This window comes from Ipomoea nil, unplaced genomic scaffold, assembly GCF_001879475.1.
Source record: "Ipomoea nil cultivar Tokyo-kokei standard unplaced genomic scaffold, Asagao_1.1 scaffold2742, whole genome shotgun sequence".
In the NCBI taxonomy this organism is placed as follows: domain Eukaryota; kingdom Viridiplantae; phylum Streptophyta; class Magnoliopsida; order Solanales; family Convolvulaceae; genus Ipomoea; species Ipomoea nil.
In genome coordinates, this window is record NW_017619170.1 from 41922 (window position 1) to 61550 (window position 19629).

At 38.7% G+C, this 19629-nt stretch overlaps 2 protein-coding genes across 2 annotated transcripts; both read right to left on the reverse strand.

Annotated features, from left to right (window-relative positions):
- Positions 1 to 2835: 2835 nt before the first annotated feature.
- LOC109156584 (midasin-like) lies at positions 2836 to 4735 on the reverse strand. The gene is made up of 3 exons (XM_019304436.1): positions 4655 to 4735; positions 3541 to 4391; positions 2836 to 3199 (listed from the first exon to the last, which is right to left on the reverse strand). The coding sequence occupies exons 1-3, from the start codon at positions 4733 to 4735 to the stop codon at positions 2836 to 2838; spliced, it is 1296 nt and encodes a 431-aa protein (XP_019159981.1).
- Positions 4736 to 14391: 9656 nt separating this feature from the next.
- LOC109156585 lies at positions 14392 to 17519 on the reverse strand. The gene is made up of 5 exons (XM_019304437.1): positions 16894 to 17519; positions 16385 to 16811; positions 15933 to 16135; positions 14470 to 15815; positions 14392 to 14426 (listed from the first exon to the last, which is right to left on the reverse strand). Exons 1-5 carry the CDS (start codon positions 17517 to 17519, stop codon positions 14392 to 14394), a joined length of 2637 nt encoding a protein of 878 aa, XP_019159982.1.
- Between the last annotated feature and the right edge of the window lie 2110 nt (positions 17520 to 19629).

The window sequence follows — 19629 nt, forward strand, 5'->3', positions numbered from 1 at the left end:
ATAAAATAAAATAAACTTTAAACTGGTGACTCAAACCAAAATTTATTTATTTATTTATTTATTTGCTGTAAATTCTATTTCTTTTTTTTTTAATAGTCAAAAATCGATAATTATTATTCATCCGGTTCTGAATCGTAATTAGAACCGTCTATACTATTTTGATTTGGCTGCTAGAGTGTCTGGTTAGGTTCGAACAGAACAGTGGTCATCCATACATACGAGCAATAATTTGTTGGAGCAGAAAAAATAAATGAAATACTTATTTTTAAGGGTAAAAATGTTCATCTAACATAAAAGAGGGGGAAATAGTCACTTCGAACCTAACTGAAGGGGCAAATGTAGGTACAAGAATAACTCAGGTGAAAAAACTGCTGTAAGCATATAAGTCAGGGTGAAAAAACGTGTCATTTTTTCCCATTTATATATTTTAAAATTACATTAAAAGCACTATTAAGCACAAAATTTTAACTTTAAAAATCATAAGAAAATGCAAATTAAAATAAGTAAAAAAAGAAAGAGATAATTTAACCAATGAATAGTAAGTATGACAGATAAAACATGAAAGAGGGAGTACTTATATGTATTGTCATAATATATATATATATATATATATATATATATATATATATATATATATATATATATATATATATATGTTGGTCCCGGTCGGGTCGAAGGGAGAGTTTAGAGAGGGGGTGAATAGACTATTCGATTTTTACAGAAATAACTTCAATTCTTTCGGGGTTATTACGCAACGAATTGGTTTAACGAGTTTTAATATTGCCTTGCTCTATTTTATGCTCATAAAAACTTTTGGTTTGAGGGGCTATGATATGCAATGTACGAAAGTAAAGGAGTATGTAAATAAGGAAAGAGAGACGAGGGATTTTTATAGTGGTTCGGCCAACTGTGCCTACTCCACTCTTCTTTCACAACTCGTGAAAGGTTTGCACTATCACTCCTAGTACAAACTATGTCAAGCTAGCTTCCTTGATCACTAAGCCGGACAGGTACTTGAAGGTTTTTCAACTCCGAGAGTTTACTCCGCCTCTATCAACGTCTTCTTCAGAGTTGAGGGTTGGTAGAAGAAATTTGCGGGGTTCTCCAACAGGTTGAAGTCCTGACTGACTGATTGAATGATGGATGATCAACGTATATAAGATGCAAGACTTCTTCAAGGTTGTGAAGGTGTAATCTGATGGCTCTCTTTGAAACTTCACAACTTGAATCACTGGTTTTCCAAAGCTTGGAAGAGTGAACTTATATAAGGAGCTTTTGTATGAATATGATCAATTGAGCAAAAACCAGCACCTTCTTCAATGTAGAAGATGGGTATTTATAGGAGAGAAAATATCCATCCATTGGAGGGAGATGGTATTTCAAACCTATGGACCAGTGGGTAATGTCCGGATAGCTTACTGCATTTAATGCTCCATTTAATGCGGTTGTACCATATAGTCGTTGGTGGCAAGAACTTCTACAAGTTTTGTCTTCTAGCTCTGAAAAGAGGTACAATGGCATTTAATGCATCTTGATTTATGTGCTCCTTGTCCTTAGGATAACTTGTTCCTAGGATGATTCATCAACTGAGACTTGGACAACATTCCTCTTGAATTACGAGAAGATGAATTGTCTTGGCAGTCTGATCATAGACTTAACGTCTCTTCACGGAAGATTGCTTTCGTCCTGTGATGGAGCATCTTTCCATTTGTTGGAAATCCGAGCAGTAGATTCTCTTGCTGATGTAGCTTCTGCTTCAATCATTCGATCTTCTTTCATCCAAGGAGTCCTAACTAGAACGATCATAACTCGGTTTCGTGTGTTTGACTATCTTAACACGAATTACATGGTGAGTTATGGCACCTTTTGTCTAGAACGAAGGTAGCGAAAGAATTGATAAAAATTTAGGGGTCTACAATCTAAGTTACATTGGTATCATCAAAATCTTAATACATATGTTCCTAATAATTTTTTTCTTTTTGATGATGCCAAAACCTATACTCTGCTATAAGGCTGACAATTATCCCATAATGGATTGTTCATTTCAAAATAGCCATTTAGAAGAGTTTACATTCAGTTTCTAAGAAATTATGAAAGATACAAGTAATTCAAACAAGTAACTTAGATAAAAACACGAATGTTTGGACAAATGATGACTTTTATATAAAGATCAAAACACTTACAAAATAGTCAAAGGCATAGTTGAAGAACTTTTACATTTCTAAAAGTTTCGCCTTTTGTAGCTGAGCTTCCTTTCGTTCTTTGTCATCTCCTCTTTTTGTTGCTTGAGCATCTTATCCATGTCAATGTCTCGGTTGATCAAGGATCTGAACTTTTGCATAGGGTTTTCTTTCACGAGATCTTCATATTTTCCTTTGATGTTGCAGCTCACATAATTGTTGTATGCTTCAAGGATGTTTTCTCCTTCAACAATACCAAGATTCCACCAGGAAATGAGCTCGAACGAATGCATTCCTTCAGTGTAATTCTTTCTTGATTCTGTGTGAATTTTGAAAGCGGCATTGTATTTGACTCCTGGTTCAGCATCTTTTCCAACCTTCGTCACATCCTTTATCTTTTCTTTTATCCTTTCGCATTCAATCAATTCATGCTCTCTTGCAAGTCTCGCCTCTTCTTGTTTGTTCCACAACTCTAGATTTGCTTTCTTGATTTCTTCATTTCTTTGGCTTTGATAGACTTGCCTAGAGTAGTTGTCTTTCCTCTTCATCCATACTGGTATATTATATCCTTCAAAGCGTTTTCCACTTCCTACTTCACACTGTTGGTAAGTGACGAAGTTTCCTGTGGCATCCATGGTTACATTCTCATTTCGCATCAGCCTTTGGCGGAAATTCTTGTTCTCTCTATTCGTTTTTCCACAAAATATGAACTCTGAATTGGATTCGAAGGATTGACGAGGTCTGATAGGGTATTGTTTGGATCTTGAAGAGGGCTGTTGTCGATACCTAAATGCTGGGGGTGAAGATCTCGTGTTTCTTTCTTCATCATGTCTCGTGGATCTCGGTGAGGATCTTGTGCTTCTTCCTTCTTCATGTCCCGTGGTTCTTCCTTCATTATTCCTTCTAGATTCATCTGGGCGAGATGGTGATCGATTTCTGTTTTCGTCCTCATCATCATCATTTCTTTTCTTTTCCCCTTTTTGGCATCAGCACATGGGGAGTTAGAAAGCTTGGACAACCTGTTGATAGCATTAAGCACATCTTTGACATATTCGAGAATTTAGAGCTGATATTCTCCCATCCGGAACATGTTGTCATGTCCTAAATCGACCTTTGTGCAAGCGAGGTCAACTCTCTCTTTGAGGCCAAATTGGGAAAGCTTGAGAGTGTGATGTTCTTTTGCAATTTTGTCAAGGAGATGACTTTGACGGTGGAGTTCCTTTGCTATCTTTTCATGAGGATCTGAAGTAGAAGAACTTGATTGCTGACTTGCTGTTGAGACAGAGTTTTCATCAGTTGGTCCATCTTGGTAGACAGGTCTTCTAGGGTTCGACTGTCTTGCTCGCTATGAAACAGATACTGTTGATGTATAAGTTCGGCTTGATGGACTGTGTTTAACATTTTCTGCATGATGTTTTCGGGATCAAGAGATTCGAAATTATAGCCTTGTTCGGGATGAACGCTCATAAGTTTGCGAAGAGCGTTTCTGTGTTCAAGAATGACTTGATGTTCTCGTGGCGATGTTTCCAGTTTACCATCACGAGGTGATGCTTCCATTTTGCCATCACGAGGTGATGCTTCCATTTTTCCATCACTTGCTGGATTTGCAACATTCTGACTATTTGTTGGTGGAGATACAGAAGGGGAAGGATCACGAGGAGGAGTGTCCTTGGGTGGAGATGAGTGAGGTGTGGGGGATCTGTCGGGTATGAGTTCGGTGTTGCCTATGATAGGAGATTCACTATCATAGTCTGAATTTTCATCATCGTCATCATCATCATCAATGTCATCATTTTGATCATCGTCCTTTTTCTTCTCATTCTCCTCATCATCGTCCCTTTTGTCATCATTCTCATCATCATTGTTTTCTCCATCATCATCTTCATCTCCGTTGTTTCCTTCATTCGGAGATTCATTTTTAGTAGATTCATCGTCATTGCTATCTTCATCTTCGTTTACTCTTTCGTCTTCGGCATCGGCTTCCTCGACTTCAACATCATCTTCAATTTCTTTCCCATTGTCGTCCTTGGATCCACTGATATTGCAAGCTGGATCATTTTGATGACTTTTCTCTAACACAGTTTTGACTTTGGATAATAGGAGAGCAAGTCTGAATTCCTTCATTTCTTCTTCAAAGACAGGATCAAGGGGTGGTTTCTTCAGTTCAATGCAGACGAGAGCCTTTTCTTTTCCCAAAGTTCGGTTGGTCACCTTGTATGAATATACTCGGTTAATAGTCTCAAGCCTTATTGCGTCGTAGACGTTTCGTGTGCTAAGCCACTCGAGAGCAAAATCTTATTCATCCTTCATTCCATCAAAGGTTTCAAGAAGTGTTAGTAGAGGAGAAGTGCGCCACTTTTGCCACTGCAAAACTCTCTGGTAATCAGTTTCAGTTGAGAGTCGAAGCAATTGATCTCTTGTTGGAGGAAGAGTTGGGTCAGTTTCTGGTATAGGTACTACTGCTCTCGTCTCACTGGTAAAGCATCGTTTAAGTGTGGAGCAGCTTCGGATTCAGGCATCACTGCTTTCGGATCGTTATCAAAAACTGGAATCATTTCTCTCGTCTCTTATGGCAAGCCAGGTTCTTGTGGTAGACTTAAATGATTCGAAGGGTGTGGCAAGTTTTCGTCCCTCTCTACCATAGCAAGTTCTTGTATTAGTATGGGAATCATCTGCTCTGCTTGGGTAGGTTCTTGTGGAAGGAATGTTTCGATGGCGGGTGTTGAGATAACAAAAGGATCAATGACCACTTCTCTCGTCTCTTTTGGCAAGCCAGGTTCTTGTGGGAGACTTAAGTGATCAGATGAAGGTGGAAGTTGGAAACTTTCCTTCTCTATCTCAGCAGGTTCTTGTGTCAGATTCGGGTTAATCTGCTCTGCTGAAACAGGTTCTTGTGGCAAGGAGTTCTTTGCAGACCCTTCAGTACTTACCGATCTTGTCTTCCTTTTCTTTGAAGTTTTGCGAGAAGTTTCGTTTCTCTTTAAAGTTTCTTCCCCCTAAGAAGATGCAAATCTCTTTTTCAGATTTTCTTTCAAACTGGACGGAGGAGGAGGGGCTAATCTGGTCATTATCTCATTGGCTTTTGCAATTGTAGGTCTGAAGTGACCTTTCGTTGCTTGTACAGGGCTAGGTCGAATACCAACTTCTTCTTCAGACGAGTCTTCAATTATAACAGGTTCTGTTGTTGGATTCGAGATTGGGGGTGTCTTTTGTGTATCATCTTTCTTGGTATCAGCCAGAGATTTTGGTTCTGATGTTTCGGCAACAGGCTGAGCTTCAGTTAGATCTTTCGTTACGGATGTGGAAGAGGCCTTTTCCTTCTTCCGTCTCTTGGGCTTGGGCTGATCATCATCAGAGTCTTTGGCCTTTTTGGACTGACGTTTCGACTTTACCGAGTCCAATGGTAATTCCAACTCCAGTGCCTTCTGTTTTTCATAGCCAGAAGGTTTTGATTTCATGTGTTATGCCTTCGAGCCAGGGAGGACACCTGCACGAAGGGGAACTTTCTTCGTAGCGAGAAGATGACTTACAAGAAAGCCAAAGCCAAATTTCTTTGGGATATCTCCTGGTGATGATCGTTCATAGGTGATGATGTGACGAATTTGATTAAATACAACTTTCGACTAGTCCACTTTGTAGCCGTGAAGAAAGGCGTGTAACATCTTCAGCTTATCTTTCGTTACACCATCCGTCCCAGATGTCTTGTGCTCTACTACTTTGTTGAAGATGTCAACTATGAATTCGTAGTCAAGCCGAAGCCATTTCTTCTTCAAGGGCCATGTGATTTCGGTTGGTCCTTGCTTGTTCTTAATGCTTTCATAAAATGCATTCTGTTCATAGTAGTACCCGGAAAAATCCGAATGGTACGTCTCATCACGATCCGGGAAGTTGAAGGCTTTCTTCACATCTTCAAAGGTCAGCGATATGGCAGTGCAATTGACTTCGGAGGTGATTTGTGAGCCATCCGCGGACACCTTAGCATTCAGATAGAACTGAGCGACGTCCACCGGAAACTAGAATGTGTAGAGATGGGTTACAAAGCTGTATAACCCACTATCCTATAAGAGATTAATGACCTTCTCTCCAAAAGACTTGTCAAGTGCATACTGGAGAAAGCCATATGCATCCCACATACATCTGCCAATGATGAAATGAACTCTTGACTCTATGAAGTTGATGTCGGAAGTTGGGAAGCTTGGTAGCACCATTGTTGCCGACGTCTCTTGTTAAGCATCTGACGCTGTTGTCTTGGATTTCTTGGCCATGGCTGCTGATATGAAGGTCTGGGTTTTCTGGGTTTCAAAGAGGAGAGATTTGATGATCAAGGAGAGGATTTTAAGTTTGGAGGGTGTTGGAGAGGTTTTGAAATCGAAAAAAAAAAGTGAGATAAGGGTGGTGGTTTAGGTTAAAAAGGAGAGGTTTTTCTACGGGTTATCTTCGGGTCAAATTGTTCAACTGGGTAAACCAGACTTGTATTTGAATTTTGAATGAGAGTGACTCTTCCAATTCTTCCAATAAGGTAAGCCGATATGGTAAGGAGTTCTGATAGGGTCAGTATCAGATCAATTTTGATCGTTCCCAATTAAATAGGAGAGAGAAAATATACTCGAGTGCAAACAGCCGCATTTAATGCCTATCACCTCGACTGACATGAGATCATGGGGTAGTGGGCCGAAGTTTTAGGCCACACAATCTCTCCTACCAACCACATCGAACGGTTATGGATGAGACCCTTCATTTCCAAATAACCTTCAGTTCATTTAATCTTCTAGGAGAAGTGTGATCTTTTACGAGAATCAAATAAAGATTCTTGTGTTGTCATCAACTGGTTAATGTTTCGTGTACATAAGTTTCGTGTTAGAAGATTTGTTGATTATATAAAGAGCACACGAAACATAGAGATGTTTTATTACAACAAGTCACATAGTAGATAGCACAAACATCTCTCGACCTACTGCAATACAGTATATTAAACAACTTCAACCTTAGCCTCTTTTTGTCTTTTTTTTTTTTTTTTTTGAACTGGTCCTCTTCAATCTATCGGGCCCTCTTCTCAAAGAAGTCCTTCCAAATGGTGTAGTTTGGATCATCTTTAAAGGCATGAAGAGTAGGAGGGGATGGACCAAGTGGAGGTGGATTGTTCTGGAGGAATAGCAGAGGGGAGCTTCTTGGCAAGTGACCCTTGAGAGCTATCTCCTTGCTCAAGTGATAGGCTTAGGGACTTAAGCTTTTCTTGAATCTCTTTCATGTCTCTCTTCGGCAAAGTTACAGAAAAAGATACATGTTTCTTTCCCTTATCCATTTCTCCAAATTATGGAATGATCATACCATTGCAAGGCTTGTCTATTTATAGACGAAAGTGGCCGTCCATTTCGAGGTATGACAGATATTCCATATGTGAAAGACTTAACACGAAAAAGGAATCAATTTCTGAAAAGATATTCATGATTTCCAAGGTTTCGGAAGAGATTCCTGACGAAATGTGATAGATGTGACAGAATATGCTCAAAAGATAAAGTGAATCAAATAAAGATTTACTTCTCTTTGATCGAAATTTCTTATGTTATGAGTTCGTGTTGAGTAAACGTGAAACAAATAAAGTTTCGGTCATGTAGGATTAACACGCAACAAAAAGATGTTTATTGATGATGGCCATAGAGAGTCATAGGATGTGAGTACATAAGAAAATATTACACGAAAGAAAATTATTTCTTCGCCTTTCCTTTCGTGTTCTTGCTCTCTCCACTTCTCATTGACATCATTTTTCCTAACTTCTGTCGAAACCATTTGGCAGTCTTGGTTGTCTTCGACCCAGAAGGAGAAGTGGGTTCTAGTCTTGCTTCGCTACTTGTGTCAGATTCACTAGCAGAGTGCTTAGGGGTCCGTTTGGAAAGCAGGAAAATGACTTCTGCAAAATGAGTCATTTTCCAAAAGTCATTTTCCTTTCATGTGTTTGGCTGCACAACGAAAAACTGTCTTTTGGTGTTTGGTCCATTTTCCAAAAAATGAATAGAAAAATGATCAAAATTGTATACTTCAATTAATTTTATTTGTTCAATTACTTTTTACTTTTTATATCATTTGATAAATTTATTTTTTAAATTTTATACCCTGATGTGCTCTTTTACTACTTCTTCTTCTTCTTCCTTGACTTGCAATTCATAAAAATAGAGTAATTCAATCAAAACAAATAAGCACATAAACCCAAAACAATCACTTCCATTTCTACACATATTAGAGGAATTGATTTCACAAACAATAAAAAAAATACTGAGAAAGAGAAAAAAAAAATCCCAGATGTGTTTCCGATGAGACCTCTTCGCAATTTCTGCTTTGGCTTTGATCTTTCCCATTGTTGTTTGATGCTCAGTTCTGATGTAGCGGACATCATTGATGTGTCTTTCCTCCATCAAATTTGCTACCCCAGAGCTCTCAGCTGGGTGCGATTGTAGAATCGCCTCCCGGTTGCCCTTCGCGATCTCTGTCGCGATTCCAGGTTCTGATGACTCAGCGGCCATTAGAGGCCCTTCCAGTGACATATGAGAGGGTGGAGGTCCCTCAGGACCTTCGCCTATATGGCAGCTTCAAATCTCCGGCGTCCAAACGATGATCGGCCGGCGCAACAGTGTTTTCCGATGCGGAAACCTCTCTGGTTTCCGCATCGGAAACCAGATCCGATGCAGAAACCAGTGATGAGGAGGTTTCCGGTAGAATTTTTCTGGTGATGGATTTGTTGGTGGAGCTTGTTCTTGCGTTGATAGAGGCGTGGAGATGGCAAGTGTTGCGTTGAATGAAGATGGAAAATGACTTCCCCCAAAAAAAGGGGAAACCATTTTCCAGAAAAGTGAGGTGATTTTTCATTGACTTTGGGTTATTTTCCTTTGACTCCTATTTTCCTTGCCTAGCCAAACACCAAAAACTCGGAAAATGATTTCCAGAAATCATTTTCCGGATTTCCAAACACACCCTAGGTACATAAGATAATCACGATCAGCAAGGGGGTTCTTCCAGTCTTCAGCGGAGGGAAAATTTCTTCCTCCTTCTACTGGTGGTGGAGCTTCTTGTAGATCAGCAATGGGGTTTTCTTCAAGTTCAGAGATGAGGGATTCATCATCATTTTCAAGATGTTCGTCTGATGAGAGATCTATAGGAGCCTGCATGCTATTTCCAGGATAAAAGTCTCATTGCTCTTCTCTTATTTTACGGGCAGTTTCTTTTTGCTTCTGATTCTGCAAACGTGTAACCGGCCTGCGGGATGCCATGAGTGACTTTTCTATGTGTGGTGAGACTCAGAAAGAGAATGAGAATAAGTGAATTTTTTGTTCACAATTCATGTCCTTTTATAGCTGAAAATGAATGATGTTCCTCATTGAATTTAATGGTCATTGAATGACCATTCAACGCTTTTACGTTAGTCAGCGAACCATTCATTTCATTTTTTACTGATAACGCGGAATTCAATAATGACCCCTTAGAATGTGTAACAGCCAGAGTTTTGTTTCATAGGAGTCTGTGCATTTGTTGTATTTTGGTTCAAACTAGATAAAATAAATCAAATAAAGATTTGTCTCTCTATGAACACATGATTAGAACATAACAGTTCAAATTTTATTCCAAGGTGAGAGAACAGTCATTGAAGGATAAAGCGTTACATCTTAAGATAATTTGAGAAGAAACTACTTCTCTTTTCCTTTCTTCGCCTTACTGGATTCCCCCTCATCCTTTCTGGTTTTCTTCTTTGGTGCAGAAAAGTCAGGACGAGATGAGCCAACAGAGGATCCTGTTTTGTCATAAGAGTCTTCCTTCAAATATCCGCAAAGTTCACATTTGCAATCATACATACTGAAGAAGGTGCGAAGATCTTTGTCAAGGTGTGGATTGTTCTATGCTTCTTTAGATAGAATTCCCTTTTTGACAATGAGAGGAAGTGCTTCTTTAGGATCAGCTTGTGGGGGTTCTTCATCAGATTCATACGTTGAATCTATCATAGTTCGTGGGTTCTGAGTCCGATGAAACGTCCAATGGAGCCCGCATGCTGTTTCCTGGATATAGGTCACCTTGTTCTTCCTGAACTAGGCGGGCCCTTTCTTTGATTCTCCTTGTTGCATCTCTGGTGATGGGCTTATGAGGAGCCATTGTAATCAAATTATGGGGTGATGATGAACCATCCACAATAACCTCCTTTTATAACCAGGATTTGAGATATCCATTCAATGTATATACTCCTTTTTCAACGTAGCACTGATATCCTTAATGAAAAGTTTAATTTCATCCTGAGTTACGGTTGACGTGTCTTCTATAGATTGGTGTTACTGGAATCTTGTCAATATAAAGGAGATTTAATTCATGTGATCTTCGTAACTGACCAATGTCATAGTATTTAAGACCATAAAATTCCACATAACTCTCAAGTTCAGGTTTGAACAGTTAATGAGATGTCATTTCAGAATTCAATTAGATCTTTGACAATATTTCATTTTGAGGTCTTGGTCAAGGAACTCATTAAGAGTAGCAATCAAAAACAGGGACATTTATTGAGAGTATCCAGAACGTAGATGACCACAGCTTACACATAGATGTTTTTTTAAAGAAATAAGTAAGGCATGTGGAGTTCCATATGAGAGGTTTCGTCAGTCCTTTCGGGTACACGAGCCATGTTTGCATATTCGTCCAGCTCCTCAAGAGAGAGGGTGGGCTCAAGTGAACCACTTGGTGACTGAGTTTGAACAAGAGAGAAATCTTCAAAAGATTCGTCAACTTTTTGTGGAACATCAGAAATTGGGTACCAACGAAAGGTGGGTGGTGATCCTTGGGATGAATTACCATGTGCACTTTTGAGAACCATAATTCTTTCGTTTTCCATTCTTCGAGCTTGTTCCAGATGATATTCTCTTTTTGCTTGAGACTCTGAGAAAATTTTGTCTATGTTTTCTCGTCCCGTTCTGCTTGCTGTGTTTGGTAGAGAGTATGTGATGTTTACTTTGTCACCAGTCTCTTCTATCTTGATGACAGTAGCATTCGTTATCTTGCCTGTTTCCTTTAGGTGTTGGTCTCGTCTACCAGCACGGCTTCTCGGCTTTATCCATTCTTCTTTTTCCTCTGTTTTGATTCATTCCTGCAATCAAAATTACTAAAACACTTAAAAATGCGTCAGTAGGTTAGTGTGAGTGTTTCTTTTAGAGATGAGGCCTTTTTATAGGTGCAAAAAAGGTGAATGTTTGCGTGAAGATGTTTCAATAAGATTTTAGCTTCTAGTGCTAAATCTTCTTTTTGGAATCTTTCAGGAATCTTACCGATGGGTTCCTCACATAAAGCCTGTACGTTAGATCATTTTGATCATCCCGATTTCGTGACGTATGGATGCAATCCTACTTTCACATAGTGCTTGTGATTTTGACCAATAGATATGTAGAAGTTGCAAAGATCAGGAATGATCATCATGACATATGAAGATAACATTTGACTTCATGATCCAAATGAAACAACAGAAGACAATTATGATTTTAGCACATAAGAAAAGGTGATAATTTTTTACGAAGATTCGTCCGGTTAGTCCATTTTCTTCTTGCTGCTTGCGGTTGATCTCAGGGGTGAGGACAGTTTGGGTGGAGTACTTGTTGGTGAGTAGTCATAGTTGTCACTCCTTTCGAGTACACTTTCTATGTCCTTGTACTTGTCTAGATCGCTAAATGAGTTGAATGATTTTTGATATTCCTGTTCAGTAAGTTCCTAATTTGCTTGTGAGTCCGCTAGGGTTTGGTCCATAGCCTCCTTGTTTTCTTCAATCTCAAAGGGATCGAGGAAAATTTCCGCTTCATTAGGATGATTTTCTGAGATTTTGACAACCTTCGTGTTGGTTATCTTATCAGTACGCTTCTCACATTCTTGACCCATCTTCTCTTTTTCTTTCCCTGTGCTCATACCTGCAAACGAGAAGTTCTAGAGAAGAATACAGTTAAATGTAGGATTAGTGTGAGCGTATTGGTAGGCAAAGATTCTCCTTTTATAGCGAGAAAAGATATCAACTTGCGTGCAAAACTATCCAACAAATTTCCTTTTGATTTTCTCAAGATTTGCTTTTTGGAATCTTTCCAAGAAACTTTTGCATGCTTGTTATGTCATTTCAATCATTCCAATTTCGTGTCGAAGAGTAGCAAACCTAGTCTCACAAAGTGTTTTAGTGAGAATGTCTGCTAGCTGATCATCTGTATTGACATATTCAAGAGAGATGACCTTCTTCTCAACGTGATCACGAATAAAGTGATACTTGATGTCGATATGTTTTATTCGAGAGTGTAGAACAGGATTATGTGTGATAGCTATAGCACTTGTATTGTCACATTTTGTGCACACTTCTCATGCTATTACACCATAATCTCTCAATTGGTGAATCATCCACAAAATCTAAGCACAACAGCTGCCAGCCGCAATGTATTCGGCTTCAGCTGTGCAGCATGTGCTAGTTGCAATAGAATTTTGTTTCTTGCTAAACCAAGATACAAGCCTTCTCCCTAGGAACTAGCAGGTTCCTTAGTTGCTTTTACGATCAATCCTGCAACCAGCAAAATCAGCATCTGAGTAGCCAACAAGATCAAAAAAACCTCCTTTCGGGTACCAAAGTCCTACACTTTGAGTCCCTTTAAGGTATCTTAGAATCTTTTTGGCAGCACTCAAATGACTTTCTTTCGGCTTTGACTGAAACCTTGCGCATACCCCAACAGCAAAAGAAATGTCAGGTCTACTTGCTGTTAGGTAGAGAAGGGATCCAATAATTCCTCGAAATTTCTTTAGAGAAGGGATCCAATAATTCCACGAAATTTCTTTTGATCCACATCCTTCCCTTCGTTGTCAATTTCCATTCTTAGCGATGTGCTCGTATGAATTTTAACAGAGGATTTTCCATGAATTCCAAACTTTCGGATCAAGTCTTTTGTATATTTGGCTTGATTGATGAATATCCCATCTGGACATTGTTTAACTTGTAATCCAAGAAAGTAATTTAATTCTCCCATCATGCTCATTTCAAATTTCCCTTGCATGAGATTTGAGAATTGTTCACATAGATCAGGATTCGTACATCCAAAAATGATATCGTCAACATAGATTTGTACAAGCAACACATGATCATCATTTTTTATTCGAAAGAGTGTTTTATCAACAGCTCCTTTCGTGAATCCATAGTTTATAAGAAAGTACGATATAGTTTCATACCAAGCTCGTGGAGCTTGTTTCAGCCCATATAGAGCTTTCTTGAGATTGTATACTTTTTCATTTTCACAGTTTATGGCGAAACCAGGTGGTTGTTCCACATAGACTTCTTCTTCTAGGAGACCATTCAAGAACGCACTTTTTACGTCCATCTGATACACTTTGAAGTCTTTATAAGCTGCATAGGCTAAGAACATTCTTATTGCTTCAAGCCTAGCAACAGGAACGAAAGTTTCATCAAAATCAATGCCTTCTTCTTGGAAGTAGCCTTTAGCAACAAGTCGAGCTTTGTTCCTAAAAATTAGGCCATCTTCACTCATTTTGTTCCTGAATACCCACTTAGTTCCAATAAAATTTTGATGGGTAGGCCTAGGAACAAGTTCCCAGACATTATTTCGCTCAAATTGATGGAGTTCTTCTCGCATAGCTATGACCCAATCTGGATCATTTAAAGCTTCTTCGATGGATTTAGGCTCCATTTGCAATAGGAAGCAAGCCATCATATTTTCATGTAAAGAGGCTCGAGTTCTTACTCCTTCTTGAACATTTCCAATAACTTGATCGGGTGGATGATCTCTTAGCCATCTCAAATCAGGTTCAAAAGACTGTTGTTGATCTTGAGCATCCATTTCAGGAATGTAAGGTAGATCGATATATATCATTGGTTCGGAGGCAGTTTGAGTATTATGGACCATACTTTGTGTGCCCACATCAGTTTGAACTCTGGTTTCGGGTTTTGTTGATTTTGGTTGATATCTCATGTAGGATGGAAGATGATCTTCAAGGTCTGAATATTCTTCTTCATTTGTTACGTTCTCTTGAGTGCTTGAACTTTGTGTATTGGAAGTTTTAGTCTCAACTGGGATCTTTTCAGCTTGCTCATCGAATTTAACATGTATAGATTCTTCTATGACCATTGTTCTCTTATTTAGAACTCTGAAGGCTTTGCTTACTAATGAGTATCCCATGAACAATCCTTCATCGGCTCTTTAGTCAAAAGCTCTTAGATGATTTTTCCCATTGTTGTGAATAAAGCACCTGCATCCAAAGATGTGAAAATAACTGATAATAGGTTTATTACCTTTCCATAGCTCGTATGGAGTCAGGTTATGAACTTTGTTGATCAATGATCGATTCTGTGTGTAGCATGCTGTATTGATGGCTTCAGCCCAAAAACGTTTAGGCAGACCAGAGTATGCGATCATAGTTCGTGCTGCTTCTTTCAAGGTTCTGTTCCTTCTTTCAACCACTCCATTTTGTTGTGGAGTACGTGGTGCTGAGAGTTGATGGAATATGCCATTTTGTCCACAGAACTCTTTGATGACTTTATTTACAAACTCGGTTCCCTGATCTGATCTAATTCTTATGATGTTGACTTCCTTTTTAGTCTGAAGTTGTCTTAGAAGATCAAGTAGTACTACTTCTGTTTCATTCTTCTTCTTCAAGAAAAGTGTCCAAGCATATCTTGGGTAGTCATCCACTATGACAAGAGTATACTTTCGTCCACTCAGACTCGCAGGATCGACTGGTCCAAATAGATCCATATGTAATAAACTTAATGGACGAGAATTTATGTCTTTGTCTTTGGACTTGAACGAAGTTTTGATTTGCTTTCCTTTTTGGCAAGCCTCACAAATTTTGTCTTTAACGTAGGTTGATTTCGGTAGGCCTTCCACGAGATTTTTCTTGGCTAGTATGTTGATGGTCTTTAGATTTAAGTGGCTCAATTTTTTATGCCATTCCCAGCTTAGATCTCCATTATTCTTTGCGACAAGACAAACATTAGCATTAGATAAATTCCAAGATACAACGTATATGTTTTTCTTTCGCTTGGCTGTAAGAACGGTTTCACCATCTCTCGTGCTGACAACGTTGCATTTGTCTTTGGAGAATTTGACATTGTAGCCTTCGGAGTTAGAGGTCAATTTTGGGATCCATACGAACCTAGAGTTAACTCGACTCATTCTCAATCCTCTGTACCCATTAAAAACACGATAATCATAAAAGATTTTAGCAAAGGTTTTGGCTTTGTATCGCTCTTGAAAGTAATCATCTGGTGGATTATGATACTGCTTAGAATAATTGGTTTGCTTATGCCGATGTATTTTCTCAAATTGCGCTTTTGACAAAGGTTCGGGATAAACAAGCCAATCCTCTTCAGATGGTCCACTCCATCCGTTGCCAGACAGAGGTCTTCTAAGTGACTTCTCGGCATGTCTGATGCGTTCACCTTTCGGATTTCCTCGTAGAGGATCCTTTTGTGTAGGCTTGGAATGATATTGCCTCTTATTAACATTCGGTTTTGACCTTGTTTGATCGTTCCTTGTAGGCTGACCCTTTTTATGGTATAGATTGGATCTATTACCTTTTGGTCCATTCCATTTGGCATTTTTGTGCCTAGGATTGCCTTTCAAAGAATTTTCCTTCCTAGGTTCCACAATTCGTTGTACAGCCTTTCCTTTCAGTTGGCTTGTTGATTGTGGCACTTCACCATTGTTAATCCTAGTCATTGGCTCAGACACTTGGGTAGGGCCTTGAACAAACGCAGATCTAAAACTCTCACGAGAATAGACGTTTGTGGGTTTGTTCAATACGACATGTGAAGGGGAGCTGAGGTCATAACCAATTCTGGTTCTTTCCCCAGGCGGTTTTGATCCATTCACCATTCGGTCCGTTAGATTGGATGAATTGTTGAACGAATCAAGAACCTCACGCAATTGTTGCTCCCGCATCTTCCTTTCTGTACACTGCTCTTTAAGAGATAAAACTTGTTTTTCGAGCTAATCTTTTACAATGGCTAGCTTAATGTTCTCTATTCGAACTCGCCTTAGCTCATTGTGGCTAATCATTAGTCGAGAGTTCTCCTCTTTTAGCTTAGAGTATGTGCTTTTTATGATTGTGAACATCCTCGTCATCTCGCTAACTGACTCATTGGAACTTTGTCCACTGACATAACTAGTTTATAGTGAAAAAGAAGAGGAAGATTGAGAATTTACCTCATCATCTTCAGCAACTAGGCAGAGATCATTGGTTTCTTGGCTGAATAGGCATAGGAGCCCTTTTTCCTCTTCGGTGCTTTCATCATCTGAGCTTGAACTTGAAGAGCTACTTTCGGTTTCAATGGTTTCAACTGTTTCGTTCACAACCATGGCTCTTCGTCTTCTTTCGTTCCTAGAATTCGATGATTCTAGTTTATCATTTCTCTTGGTGGACTCGCTTGTTTCTTTTGACAAGTTCTTGATTGCACTATTATCTTGATACTTGCTGACTATTGGATGTGGACGTACAGTTCGCCATAAAGTGTCCCAGCTTTTGGCAGTTATAGCATAGCATCTGCGAGTCCATTGTTTCTTGTTTTGATGATTGTGGGGATCTTTCGTGTTGTCTTCAGTTTGATGGTCGTTGGAAGTCTTGGAAATTGTTCTTCCTCATAAACCATTTCATTTTTCGCATAAACAAAGCATATTGTTCGTCAGATAAGAAATTACAAGAGTTAGAGTTTGACCTGTTAGACGTTGATGCTTGTTGATTAGCCACCAAGGCTATATTCCTTGTTTCGGGTTCTTCAGATTCCTTCGGCTCATGCTCGAATTCATATGCTTTAAAATCACTGAATATCTTATTCGTGCTTGTAGTTTTCATATCTCTGTGATCTCTCTTGGCTGTAACCTTCATGTCCCAAGATTTTGGGATTCCCCGAAGGATCTTTAAGTTCTTTTCCTTTTCAGTTAGCTCCTTTCCAAGGTCCGAGAGATCACCCATAAGTTTTGTGAATCTGAGCTCCATTTCAGTGATAGCTTCGCTGGGCATCATTTTGAAATCTTCAAATTTCTTCATGGCCACGGTGAGTTTGTTATCTTTCTCCTGCTCGTCTCCTTCTCCCAGATTCATGAGAACGTTCCAGATTTCCATAGCAGTCTTGCATTTCCGTACTCTCGGGAATAAGGAGTCATCCAGAGATTTGTAGAGAATGTCACGTGCCACGTTGTCCAGATTTGCTCGACTTTTCTCATTTGAATTGAGTTGAGATTTTGGCTTGGGTATCATGGGTTCTGCATATGCTCCTTGTGCAGCAGCTTGAGTGTTTACCATCATTACGATGATAGGTCCTGTGGTTATCACATCCCACATCTCGTCGTGGATAGCGAAAGATGTGCCTGCATTCTCACTTTCCAGTCATCAAACTTAGACAAATTGAAGGCAAGAGGCCTAGATCGGTTAGAATGATCTTTTTCCATTTTCTCTTTGTAAAAATAGTGCAAAGACAAGAAAACGCAGTTTTAGAGAATTTTAAGAAGGGATCTACCAGGCAGTAAAGGCAAAGTGTTTACCGATCAAGGTAACTGCTCTGATACCACTTGTTGGTCCCGGTAGGGTCGAAGGGAGAGTCTAGAGGGGTGGTGAATAGACTCAATTCGATTTTTACAAAAAAAAACTCCTTTCGGGGTTATTACGCAGCGGATTGGTTTAACGAGTTTTAATATTGCCTTGCACTGTTTTATGCTTATAAAAACTTTCGGTTTGAGGGGCTATGATATGCAATGCACGAAAGTAAAGTAGTATGTAAATAAGGAAAGAGAGACGAGAGATTTTTATAGTGGTTCGGCCAAATGTACCTACTCCACTCTTCTTTCACAACTCGTGAAAGGTTTGCACTATCACTCCTAGTACAAACTAAGTCAAGCTAGCTTCCTTGATCACTAAGCCGGACAGCTACTTGAAGGTTTTTCAATTCCAAGAGTTTACTCCGCCTCTATCAACGCCTTCTTCAGAGTTGAGGGTTGGTAGAAGAAATTTGTGTGGTTCTCCAACAGGTTGAAGTCTTGACTGACTGGTTGAATGATGGATGATCAATGTATATAAGATGCAAGACTTCTTCAAGGTTGTGAAGGTGTAATCTGATGGCTCTCTTTAAAACTTCACAACTTGAATCACTGGTTTTCAAAAGCATGGAAGAGTGAACTTATATAAGGAGCTTTTGTATGAATATGATCAATTGAGCAAAAACCAGCACCTTCTTCAATGGAGAAGATGGGTATTTATAGGAGAGAAAATATCCATCCGTTGGAGGGAGATGGTATTTCAAACCTATGGACCAGTGGGTAATGTCCGGAGAGCTTACTGCATTTAATGCTCCATTTAATGCGGTTGTACCAAATAATCGTTGGTGGCAAGAACTTCTGCAAGTTTTGTCTTCTAGCTCTGAAAAGAGGTACAATGGCATTTAATGCATCTTGATTTATGTGCTCCTTGTCCTTAGGATAACTTGTTCCTAGGATGATTCATCAGCTGAGACTTGGACAACATTCCTCTTGAATTACGGGAAGATGAATTGTCTTGGCAGTCTGATCATAGACTTAACGTCTCTTCACGAAAGATTGCTTTCGTCCAGTGAAGGAGCATCTTTCCATTTGTTGGAAATCCGAGAAGTAGATTCTCTTGCTGATGTAGCTTTTGCTTCAATCATTCGATCTTCTTTCGTCCAAGGAGTCCTAACTAGAACGATCATAACTCGGTTTCGTGTGTTTGACTATCTTAACACGAATTACATGGTGAGTTATGGCACCTTTCGTCTAGAACAAAGTTAGCAAAAGAATTGATAAAAAGTTAGGGTCTACAATCTAAGTTTCATTGGTATCATCAAAATCTTAATACATATGTTCCTAACAATATCTTTATAATTTTATATTTTTAGTTGTTTAAAATTACAGTTCAAAATTTTAAAAATTGAAATAATTTCATTTGATTCGAATTTAGATATATATTTTTTTATTCTATTTTTCTTTTTTTTTAAACAATTATATACTTAAATTATGAAAATGATTTACCAGGACTATGTGGTCTAATGGTACTCGGGTTGGACTTCCATTTGGAAGATTGTGAGTTCGAGCCTCAGTAGAGGCGTTACTAGCTCTTTGTGTTTCAGTAGGTTGAGAAAGTATATGAACAGAATTACATTGTAATAGAGCTAGTAGCATTCAAAAAAAAAAAAATTTATGAAAATGATTTATATTTGTATTGATTTAGGCTAAAAATAATGTTAATAATATATTGTTGTAATGACTTATGGTAAAGATTCAAATTTAAAGTATTGTCATTTTTTTGTTACTTTACATTTAGCTATAATAATTTATTTTATTAAATTTAACAATGTAATAATTTCTAAATATTAATTCAGTATAAGAATACCTATTTCGGGGAGTTTTGAATCATGCTAATTCCTTACCCTAGAGTGTTAATT